At 42.9% G+C, this 12,552-nt stretch overlaps 1 protein-coding gene across 1 annotated transcript in view; it reads left to right on the top strand.

Moving 5' to 3' along the window:
- Positions 1-7,452: 7,452 nt before the first annotated feature.
- Positions 7,453-12,552, top strand: part of LOC129701451 (slit homolog 3 protein-like) — a 561,975-nt gene continuing 556,875 nt past the window's right edge. Inside the window, exon 1 of the mRNA XM_055642634.1 lies at positions 7,453-8,697. Within this exon, the coding sequence (XP_055498609.1) occupies positions 8,525-8,697 (173 nt within the window). The 5' untranslated portion in view covers positions 7,453-8,524. The remainder of the gene's footprint in view (positions 8,698-12,552) is intronic.

The following is a 12,552-nucleotide window of genomic DNA, read 5'->3' as shown; positions in this document are numbered from 1 at the left end:
AAATAAATCCAAATTTCAAGTAATTTATTTTCAACCAGTTATGCGCACACCAGCAAATTGTAACAGTTTGGTTACAAAAATAGCCAGGCCTCTAATATTTCTGCCTGAATTGCACCATGCACCAGAGGATGAAAGGAACAAAAATCCTATTGATTTCTCAACAAGCTTTAAAAAAGTTTTGCAGGAAATTAATTTTGCAAAGTAAATACATTTTTAACAGAAATTTCAGCAACAGTTATATTTACTAAATGTAACCAAAAGGAATGCTACCAGAGCAGGTTTGAATTCTAAAAGACCATAAGACATCAGAGCAGAATCAGGCCATTCTGCCCATCAAGTCTACTCCGCCATTCAATCATGACTGATCTCTTTTTCCTTTCAATTCCTTTCTCCAACCTTCTCCCCATAACCCTTGAAAGAAAATTGTCTTTGAATCTCAGCCAACGATTGCTCTTGAAGTTTCATACCTCTAGCTGTATTCAGTTGAGCCAATAGATGTTTTTACCATTCCCATTGCTGACCTTTCTGTTCTGGACCTCCTCCATTGCCTGAGTGAGGCCACACACAAACTGGAGGAGCAGCACCTCGTATTCCGCTTGGGCAGCTTACAACCCAACGGTATGAATGTTGAATTCTCCAAATTTAGGTAACCTCTAACTATTTCTCTCCCCTTCCCTCCCTGGGCCCCAACTTGACTCCCACCTATTTCTCCCCTGCTGTTACTTTCCTCCCCCTAGCTTTGCAATCTGCAACTGTTTAAACCTGTCTCACAACTAATGTTCTTATCGCTGGCATTTCTTCCAACCATGTGCCTATCAAAAATCCCCTTTTGCCTGTGTCGTCCTTTTATATTCCATACTTGGCCCTGCCTCTCCCCTTTTCTAGCTCCCCCCCCCCCCCCCCCCCCCCCCCCCCCCCCCCCCCCCCCCCCCCACCCCACACAATCAGACTGAAGAAAGGTCTTGACCCAAAACATCACCTTTCCACGTTCTCCAGAGACACAGGCTGACCTGTGGAATTTCATTTTTATGTAATCCATTGATTGTCATTGCTGTTATTGAGCATAACCTACTCAGTTAATAACTAAAACCACTAAAAAGAACTAAACATATTTCCTAGTGATTGAAATGCTTCTTAATCCCTAATGTACAAGTGTAGCCACCTACCCATTCCTTCAATAGAGAATAATTCTTAATGGGACACGAGCTTTTGTAATCCTCAGAGAACATTGTTGGTGGGAATTTGACTGTTGACTGGGCCAGTGAGCGAGGCACGAACCAGACTGCCAACCATTTTAACTCCCCTCCCCATTCCCACGCTGGACTTTCAGTCCTGGGCCTCCTGCAAAGCCAGAGTGAGATCCTGTACAAACTGGAGGAACAGCACCTCATATTCTGCTTGGGTTGCTTATAACCTAATATTCTGAACATCGAAATTTTCAATTTTGGGAACTAACCTATAAACAATCCCCCTTTTTATTTATTTATTTTTCATCCTTCACCCTCTCGATCAATCTTTCTCTTCCAGCTTTCTTGCCTCCACTGCACCAGTCCTGACATGATTCATCATCTATCCATTTCCCTCCACAGATGATGCCTCGCCCACTGAGTTCCTCCAGCACTTTGTATTTCTGCCGTCGTACGTTGATGACTATGATTTGACTATCACAGTACACGTTACAATTATAAATCAATCACAATACCAGTGGACCAAACGGGCTGATCCTGCTGCCATTTGTCATGTTCCTGGGACCCATCACTGACCAACATGGTTGAATCTTGATCACTTGGAGTAGACTGAGGCTGAAAAGGAACACTTCCTAAACTCCAGTCTCTTTGCCTGATATTGTGCAGACACAGCACTTTTATGCCCCTGTCCCACTTAGGAAACCTGAACGGAAACCTCTGGAGACTTTGCGCCCCACCCAAGGTTTCCGTGCGGTTCCTGGAGATTCTTGGAGGTTTTTGTCAGTCTCCCTACCTGTTTCCACTACCTGCAACCTCCGGCAACCACCTGCAACCTCCGGGAACCGTATGGAAACCTTGGGTGGGGCGCAAAGTCTCCAGAGGTTTCCGTTCAGGTTTCCTAAGTGGGACGGGCATTAGTCCAACCCACACTCCAGCAGAGTAACAAATTCTTCTTGCAGGACAAAAGTTGCAATGTCACTGAAACCGAAAGTTAATTTGTTGCTGCTCCAGCTCAATCCAGCAGAGGGCATTGCAGCTGCAGTGGAGCTTCAACTGATACTTGATGGATTAAAGTCCAAATTCAAGGCATCAGTTTCTGCCCCACCTCACATGCCTTTTCTGGTCGAAATCCTGTCAAATAGCTCATCTATTGTTTGTAGATATTTTTGTTAAGCCTTTTCAAATTAAATTGAACTTGAGCAAAAGTCATTGAGAACATTTTCTTTTCATCGCTTGGTTATAATAATTATAGGACCAATTCACATTGAAGAAATGCAGAAAATTAAGCTGGGGAATAGTTCAGGAACTATATTTTCCCTGCCCCAATCAAAAGTCCCCTTTCGCCTCTGTTGTTCTAGGCACTTTGACTAAAACATTGCACACTGCCTGGGATCTTCTGCTCTACATAGCTTAGCCTTGCACCAGTCAAGTGTCCCGTCAATTTAACATGAAGTCAGTATTACCCTGCATGTTTTCTCCATATAGGTTTTTCATGCGTTAGTAGCCTCTGATATTATGGTCTTATGGTCTAAAGAATCATGTGTAGGCAAATGGAAATCCAGAGAAAAACGTACTCAGTTCTTGAACAGAAGATTTAATGGGGAAAAAAAACATTGTGCTGCATGTGGAACACAGAAGAATATACCAGAGGGACAAACCCTTTGGCCCATAATATCTGTGCCGAACATGATGCCAGGTTAAACTAATCTCATCCGCCTATACATGATCCGTATTACACTATTCCTCACACTTCCTTGTGCCTATCCAAAAGTCTCTTCAATGCCACTATCATATCTGCCTCCACCACCACACCTGGCAATGTGCTCCAAATCCTAACCACTTTATGTGTAAAACACTTGCCCCTACACATCTCCATTAAATTTCCCCCCTCTCAACTTATAGCTGTACCCTCTAGTGTAAGACATTTCCACCCTGGGGGAAAAAGGTTCTGACTGTCTACCCTATCGATGCCTCTCATAATTTTATATACTTCATTCTGTAGTATCTGTATTCTTTTTCCGTTCCATTCATTAAAGTCATGCAAGCTACTATTTTGTTAGTTGTAAAAGTTATAAGGTAGAAATAAACCCAGTTCACACAAGATGGTACATTTCTCCTAGTTTCCACATATTAAGAACATCATATTACTAGGATTACTAATCTACAAAAACATGGATTAGCACTTCAGAAAAAATTTGGTTCCAACCCCATCACAACAGTAGGCTGGTATCAATTAGAGGGTTGGTCAAGGAAGTAGTGTCATCATCACAGGCATCTAACAGGTTTACAAATGTTCTTTATTGAAGAAACATTTGCAATCCTTCCCCAGATTTTTAAATGACCACATAGGAGTATGGAATTTAAAAGTACAAAGGCAAGCTTGTTGAATGCAGAAAGAGGTCACCCTCCAGACCCCTGCAGACCCCATGCAGAACACTATCTTAACATATGTTTAGTGTGCGTGTGTGTTAAATATCTAAGTTGTCTTTTGATTCCAGACCCTCACTGAGATGATGCATGACCTCAGAAAATGGTCAACAAAGAACTTAGCTTTATCAACATTGCTCTAGTTATTGAATAATCAGGATCTTGGGAAAATCAAAGATTTGTATTCAAATCTCATTCTTGCCAGTAAAACCTATATTGCTGTAGCTCTCTCCTTATGATCTATGTTGATTTGGCAATTTTTTTCCTTGTAACCCAATTGAGGAAAAGGTCTGACTGCACTCTCTCACAAAGCAACCAACAGCAACCGTGGAAAAATAACAGTAGCAGTTTCAGAGAACTTCTTCTGTGATGGCATTACTTGGAGCATTGTGATGTTATTATTAATGTTTAATGTTTTATGTGTCATTCTTAATTGTCACTCTGTCATGTTGTCACGTGAGCGGAGCACCAAGGCAAAGTCCTTGTATATGAACATACTTGTCCAATAATCTTATTTATTCATTCATTGATTGATTCATTCATTATTCATTCATTCACTCAATCATTCATTGTGGCATTAAATGTGTCACAAATCAAAATTAAGACAGCTGGCACTTCTCAGAAAAGATGGCAATCCTTTAAATTGGAATGGCCTCCATATTTCACTCTAGATGAACCTTTACATTATCTTTTAGTAAACTTTGCTGTTACATTAGCTGTTTGTATCCCTGATATATATCTAAATATCTAAACTTAAACTTAAAGCCCCTGAGTTCAGATGTTTACATTCCTGTCACACTCTGTGTAATAAGTCGCCTAGTAGATAAAGCCGCTGCCTCACCGCTCCAGAAATCCAGGTTCAATGCTGATCTTTATGGAGTTTGCATGCACCCTCTGACTATGGGGGTTTCCTCTGGGTGCTCCTGCATCCCAAAGACGTGGAAATACCAGGCCACTATAAATGAATGGTACGATCTCTGGGGGAGTTGATGGGAATGAGAGTAGAATGTGATTCTACTCCACTATTTTCAAACCTTATCACATTTTGTGGTACCTTGCTGTACGCAAATTCACTGCAATGTTTCTATACACAGTACAATGACTGTGTCCCAAAGAGATGTCAGTGGCTTTGAAATGTCCTGATCTTGTTTAATCCACAAATTTAATACGTGCTTTTATTTAAGAAAGTTTCTGCAAGCATGTGATCTTAGATAGCTTATTTCCAGATACAAGGAGTAAAGAGGTCCTTCTGTAGTTGTGCAGGGCCCTGGTGAGACCACATCCGGAGTATTGTGTGCAGTTTCGGTCTCCTAATTTGAGGAAGGACATCCTTGCTATTGAGGTTCACAATGTTAATCCCTGGGATGGCAGGACTGTCATCTGAGGAAAGATTGGAAAGACTGGGCTTGTATTCACCGGAATTTAGAAGGATGAGAGGGTATTCTTATAGAAACATATAAAATTATAAAAGGATTGGACAAGCTAGGTGCAGGAAATATGTTCCCAATTTTGTGGGGGTCCAGAACCAGAGGCCACAGTCTAACAATAAAGGGGAGGCCATTTAAAACTGAAATAAGAAAAACCTTTTTCACCCAAAGAGTGGTGAATTTATGGAATTCTCTGCCACAGAAGGCAATAGAGGCCAATTGTCTGGATGAATTTAAAAGAGAGCTAGATAGAGCTCCAGGGGCTAGCAGAATCAAGGGATATGGGGAGAAGGCTGGCACGGGTTACTGATTGTGGATGATCAGCCATGATCACAATGAATCACAGTGCTGGCTCGAAGGGACAAATGGCCTCCTCCTGCACCTATTTTCTATGTTTTTCTATGCTTTCTAATATATTACTACAGGGTGATAAAGGATAATGAGTGGGAACATGCAAAATAATGGATATGTGTGAAAAGAGGAGACTGTGTGTGAGACTGTATGGATGAAAGTGAGAAACATATAATGAAGGAAATTATGCAATCGCATTCCCCCAAGCATTTTCCCAATTGTTCATTGTGAGTTTTACCAGGAAATTCTGAGAAATTGGACAATTCATGTCTCGTGTGTAAGATTAAAGAGGGGGAGAATGAAGGAGAGTATTTCTGTGACAGGTTTGTACTTGCATAGATTTGATCTGTCATGAGGTGTATAGGAGAGAGAACCCAATTTATGACACTTTTGTTAGGCTGCATGTGAAGTACTGTGTGCATTTATGGTCGATCCATTACAGGAAGGATGTGGAGGCTTTGGATAGTGCACAGAAGAAGTTGACAAAGATGTGGCCGTGATTAGAGGATATCTTATTGGACAAACATAGATTGTTTTTTTCTGTAGCGTCGGAGGTTGAGGATAGACTTGATAGAAGTATATAAAATTATGAGAGGTATTGATAGGGAGACAGTCAGAATCTCCCCCCCCCCCCCCCCCCCCCCCCCCCCCCCCCCCCCCCAGTGGAAATATCAAAGACTAGAGGGCAGAGCTTTAAGGTGAGGGCAGCAAAGTTTAAAGGAGGTGTGCAGGGCACATTTTTAACGCAGTGAGTGGGATGTGCCTGGAAGGTGTTGCCGGGGCTGGTGGTGGAAGCAGATATATAATATTGTGGTTTAAGTGGCGTCTAGATAACCATATGGATATGTAGGAAATGGAGGGATATGGATCACATGCAGGCAGAGGGGATTTGTTTAACTTGGCAGCAAGTTCTGCACAGCCTGTGTGGGTCGAAGGGACTGTTCCTGCGATATACTGTTCTATGTTCTAAAATCTATAGGTTGCTATTCTGGCAATTAACCCAGGATTGTGCCAACTGGTATCCCTAGCTCCAGTCTGTGGAGTGGGGACATTAAGCCTCATAGACAATCTGACACTATCTATTATGGTGAAATATATCTCCCCAGTCTGATGCCTGTCCATACATGAAGAGGTTTTTCATATCTGTCGACACCCCCAGCAAATCTTAGTAAGAGAGCCATTCTGTCCAAATGATTTTTGGATCGGGGATGATCCAAGTTTTCCATGAGTCTAACCCCTGGTCTCAAGAGACCCCATTGAAGCTGGTGTACACCACCATCCTCATTCCATTGACCTTGCAATTGGATTCCAACTGAATCTGCAGAGCTATGGTCCTCCTACACCTGGCCAGGACTTTTCCTCCCATATCCCTTAAAAAACGAGATGGGGAAGAAATTTCCAGGGAGGACAGAGACCAAGCGGAGTTTTGCTGACTGCCTCTTGGAGCTGCTGCAACAGAAAGCCAAATATCCCCGAGGAACTCTGCTGAATAAGATTATGCATTTGCAAAAGTATGTATCCGAGGAAGATGGGCAATAATAGAGTGAAAATATGTGTAAGAAATTGTAGGTCACATATTAGTTCATGCTTGAGGTAGGCATGAAGTAATACAGTATGTGAATAAGGGAAAAGTTTGTGTGTGTGTGTGTGTGGGAGGAGAAATATAGATAGCAATACAGTATGCTGGAAAAGGAATGTTGTGGGCATCTGTGGGAGGAGAAATATAGATATGAGAATTCCGACCTTGGGTACCGTCAGTGTTGAGTTTATACATTCTCCCTGTGACTGCATGGGTTTCCTTCAGGTATGGGGTTGTAAGCTAATTGACCTCTAAATTCCCCCTAATGTATAAGGAAAGTGGGAAAACAAGGAACTAGTGTGGATGGGTGATCAATAGCCGGCATAGACTTGGTGGGCCGAAGGGCCTGTTTCCTTGCTGTATCTCTAAAGTAAATTGCATGTCCGTGTGAAAGACAGTAAGAAGTGTAAATATAGATTTGGATGAAAAAGGAGAATAAGAAGGAAAATAACAAATTTGCTTAAAGTGTACACACGTGACACTAAGTGAGAGAGAAATAATTATGAGAGTTGTGTGTTTGTGTGGAGAGCGTGTGTGCCTATAAGTGTGTGCATGTGCCTGTGTGAGAAGGAGAACTCTTTCATTCTAACGTGTTGAATTACATCAGCAAGGAGGGAGCCAGTAGAAACTTCAGCTAGGAATTTAGGGCGAGGGAAAAGAGAACTTTTATTGCAACTAAAATCACCCTCGCACTCCAGCCTGCAGAGCTGGGAAATGAAAGGAGCAACTCCAGGATTTTACAACAATCAGCATCCACATGATCATCAGCAAGGAGAGAGAAAAGAAAAAAACTAGTGAGAGGCTTTAGCATAGGCGAGAGAAACAAACCCGAGATCCCACCCCTCAAAGAGTGTGGCTAAAGAGTTTGTGGAGAAATGTGCTGGAGTTGGAAGTACTGAGCACCCTCGGATCTGGTGACAGGAGTGCGGGCTTGTGCTGAGTGATCTGATGGATGTTTAGACCATCACGAGAGACTACTCTGCTTTTGCCCGAAGTTTGTGGTCATATTTCTCGTCTTCCAATCAAGACTTTTTTTTTTCTCCTCCAAAAAAGGCTGGGGCGAGAGTTCAGGAATACAGTTCAGTGAGAAGCCTGTCCGCTGGGATTGCGTCGCCCTGCTTTTGTGAGGAATCTCCAAACTCGCACGCTGTTTCCGAGCCTACTCTTTCTGCCCGTCAGGAGTTTTAAAGTGAAAGAAAAGTTGGTTGTGTGGGGGTGGGTGGGGGAAGTTGAAGGAATCTGGGCTGGAATTTGTTGTGACAATAGTTTGTGGGATTACTTTGAGTTGCAGAATATAGGCAAGAGGGAGACCGGTAACTCCTCTGTGTAATGGTCTCCTGAAGATTGGCCGTTTAAAAATCAATCTCACCGGGAGTCACCAGTATTGAAGGCTGAACCGAGTGCCTGGGTCGCTGGAAAACTTTAAACTGATTAGAGGAAAAGAAAGCTGAACTCCGTTTCATTGCTCGGTCTTTGAGCTCCCGTGCTCTTTCTTTCCCTCCCCTCTCCCTCTCTCTCTCTCTCCCCTACTCTTCTATACTTCATCCTCTGTAATGGCCAGATTAAGGAGCATTTTGCCAGGGTTCGCCCTGTTGACTCTGGTAGTTGGTAGCCTTTGCATCCACGCGTGTCCCAGCCGCTGTATCTGCTCTGGATCCAACGTGGATTGTCATCATTTGGGATTAAAGGCTGTTCCGAGAGGAATACCCAAGAATACGGAGAGACTGTGAGTACAACTTAATTATAATAACAACGCGTATTTTACTTACACCGGTTCATCGAACTTAAATAAATGTCCTTCAGGTGAATCTGTATTTAAAGAAAAAAAAAATGTTGTGCCCTTCCCCGTTTTAATTGGAAAGTGTCGGGTTTTAATTCACGAAGTATGTGCTATAAATACGACGGATCGTTTGTCTTGGCAGGAAGGTAACAAGTTAAATAAATGTAATTACAGATTTTGCCATCGGTTGCAACGTTGCAACCAGTTGCAAGGCTTCCACTGAGCGACGATTAGACGGTGTGACCCCCACTATAGACATTTCAAAAACACGCCTCCCCAAAACGTGTCATCAAGGAGGGGACGGGGAGGAGTATATGTGTTTCAGTTTGGCCAAAGCCCAGCAGATAAAAGCAGGTCAATGTTTAGTGAAACATCCCGAAGCACTTCGCAATTTTAGCACAGGCGGGCGGGCGGGGAACTAGCATAGAAATGTACAATGCCATCGTTTTGAGTAGTGACAAGTGATATTTTATTGACACGTGTACACGCATTCAGTCTTGTGCTTTCTTAGATTAAAAAGCACACAATTCAGGTGGGAATATAAAGCATTATTCTCATCAAAGTCAGCCCATGTCAGATCACTGAGCTCAAAAACGTGGTATGAGTTATTTGTTACGAGCATTGGAAACCCATGTTACTTGAAATTTAAACTACAAAACATTAAATTTACACTGGATATACATCCTGACTTATTCTGGAGGCTGCAGTGTTCCTGCCGGCATTGAGTTTGTGTATCTTCTACACACTAAAAGCCTGAAGGGTTGGTGATGGAACAAGTATAATAGTTGATATACAGGGCTCTGGGAAGGATCAGAGTGGGGGAGAATATTGTATTTACTGCATTGCACTGCCTGTCACCACCTTGGCAAAGGCCAAATTATTTATAATAAGGGGTTTCTCGGTTCTACACTAAAGATACACCACACCACACCAACGTTGTGAGCTATGATGGTTGGGACTCTGAAGAAAAATGGCTCCAAACTTTATTGCGGTGAACTCTCCCTTTGCTGAAAGTGCTGGCTCGTTCTTTCTCCAATATGCTGTAGTGTGCCGTTTTTCTCCTTGAAGAGAACGCAATCCCGCTTTCACCAGCAGCTCCAAGCATTGACCTTCCAGCAGGGGTCGGTGACAAGAGGTCAGCCTCGGCAACTGCACTGCGCCCACTCACTCTCCACTTAACCTAAACAAGGGACTGAACCTGTGACTTCCTGACCTGTAAGATCCAATTGTGCAACATGCGTTGTGTTAACACATTGGGAGATTTATAACAGCTCCGTGCTAACATGTGTTAACTGTTTTAGAATACTTCCAATACTTAAGACGACAGTGCACATAAATAAAGTTACTCTTTTTGTTTTACATTTCTGTGAATTATTAGTGAGATATCATGGGTTTCTTTCCATCACTAATTCACCATTCTGTAAAACATCGCAGCACACACTATCACAGTATTATGAATTATTTGTGTATAAGTGGGGTCTTTCACTGCTGTGGGGTATTTTAATAAATATCGAAGTATTGGTACGTGCCGTGTTTTAGTTTACAACCTGGTGAATTATTAATGTCTGCTGTGGATTATCTTCCTCTGAATTTTCAATCCATAGGTTATTTTATAGTTTTGTCAATTGTTCATGTGTGGTGTGTCTTATATGCAGTGGTGAGTTATACATGAGTAAAGTGAATTATTTGACATTGTGAATTAATAGTGTGCATTGAGTTATTTTTCATTGTAAATTTTTATTGTGTGCTGTGGGCTATTTATATTGTGAATTATTGCATTGTACAGTGGGTTATTTTACATTGTTAATTGTTGTTGTGTGCTATAGATTATTTTACAGTTGTGAATTATTGGCATCTGTCTTGGATTACTTTACATTGTAAGATATCATTGTGCCTTGAGTTATTATATCAAGAGTATCAAGAGTATATTTAATTGTCATTTGGACCCCATATACATTATGAAGATAGAACGTAGAACAAATATGGCCACAAACACATAGAACAATTGCATGACAAGTTAAGATCATAAGTGATAGGAGCAGAATTAGTCCATTTGGCCCATCAAGTCTACGTCTACTCCGCCATTCAATCATGGCTGATCTATCTCTCCCCCCCCCCCCCCCCCCCCCCCCCCCCCCCCCCCCCCCCCCCCCCCCCCCCCCCCCCCCCCCCCCCCCCCCCCCCCCCCCCCCCCCCCATAACCTCTGTCACCTGTACTAATCAAGATTCTTTCTATCTGCCTTAAATATATCTACTGACTTGGCCTCCACAGCCTTCGGTGGTAAAGAATTCCACAGATTCACCACCCTCTGGCTAAAGAAATGCCTCCATCTCCTTCCTAAAAGAACGTCCTTTATTTCTGAGGCTATGCCCTTTAGTCCTAGACTCTCCACTAGTGGAAACATCCTCCACATCCACTCTATCCAAGTCTTTCACTATTCTGTACATTTCATTTGAGATCCCCCCTCACTCTTCTAAACTCCAGCGAGTACTGGCCCAATGACGTCAAACGCTCACCATATGTTAACCTACTCATTCCTAGGATCATTATTATAAACCTCCTCTGGACCCTCTCCAATACCAACACATCCTTCCTCAGTTATGGTGCCCAAAATTGCTCACAATATTCCAAATGTGACCTGACCAGCGCCTTAGAGCCTCAGCATTACATCCCTGTTTTTGTATACAAGCCCTCTCAAAATAAATGCTAGCATTGTGTTTGCTTTCTTTACTACTGATTCGACTTGCAGATTAACATTTGGAACTCCAGTCCCAAGTCCCTTTGCACCTCTGATTTCTGGATTCTCTCCCCATTTAGAAAATAATCTACGCCTTTATTCCTACTTCCAAAATGCATGACTCCACACTTTGCTACACTATATTCCATCTGCCACTTCTATCCCACTCTCCCAACCTGTCCAAGTCCTTCTGCAGAGTCCCTGCTTTCTCTAAATTACCTGCCCCTCCACCAATTTTCGTATCATCCGCAAACTTGGCCCAAAGCCTTCAATCCCCTCATGCAAATCATTAATATAATGATTATGTTGGGCCAAATAGCCTGTTTCCCTGCTGTATGTACAACAGCAAGGAACAGCACAGGAACAGTTCCTACAGCCTATCATGACTGTGCTACCATGATACCAATCTAACTCATCCCATCTGTTCTAAATTCCTCTATTGCTACCTATTATAAATGTTTCTGTCTAAATCCCTCGTAGTTGTTGCTATCTTAGCCCCTGTCCCACTTAGGAGACCTAAACAGCAACCTCTGGTGACCTTTCCCGCCACCCAAGGTTTCCATGAGGTCACCGGAGGTTTTGGTCACTCTCCCTAATGGTCGAAAGTGGTTTCCGCGTGGTCGAGGCTTCATCTAGGTTGCTGCTATTATTTCATCATGATTAAAACCGGCCTTGACTAAAAATAGGTTGCCGTTTTAAAAATCGATAATTTTATTGTCTCTGGTCTAGTCGAAGCCGGTTTTCTTCATAATCGAGGAAGGTTTTCAACTGCTTTCTTTGGGGCCACCTCCTGCACCCACACACAACTGACTGACTTCATCCACTTCACCACCAACTTCCATCCGGCACTCCAATACACCTGGACCATTTCCGACACTTCCCTACCATCCTTGACCTCACCATCTCCATCGCAGGGGACAGACTTCTGACCGACATACACTACAAACCAACTGACTCACATGGCTATCTGGACTACACGTCTTCCCACCCTGCCCCCTGTAAAGACTCCATCCCCTACTCCCAATTCCTCCGCCTACGCCGCATCTGCTCCCAGGATGAGACG

Source organism: Leucoraja erinacea, chromosome 11 (genome assembly GCF_028641065.1).
Source record: "Leucoraja erinacea ecotype New England chromosome 11, Leri_hhj_1, whole genome shotgun sequence".
NCBI lineage: Eukaryota > Metazoa > Chordata > Chondrichthyes > Rajiformes > Rajidae > Leucoraja > Leucoraja erinaceus.
This window is presented reverse-complemented; position numbering and strand designations above follow the sequence as displayed.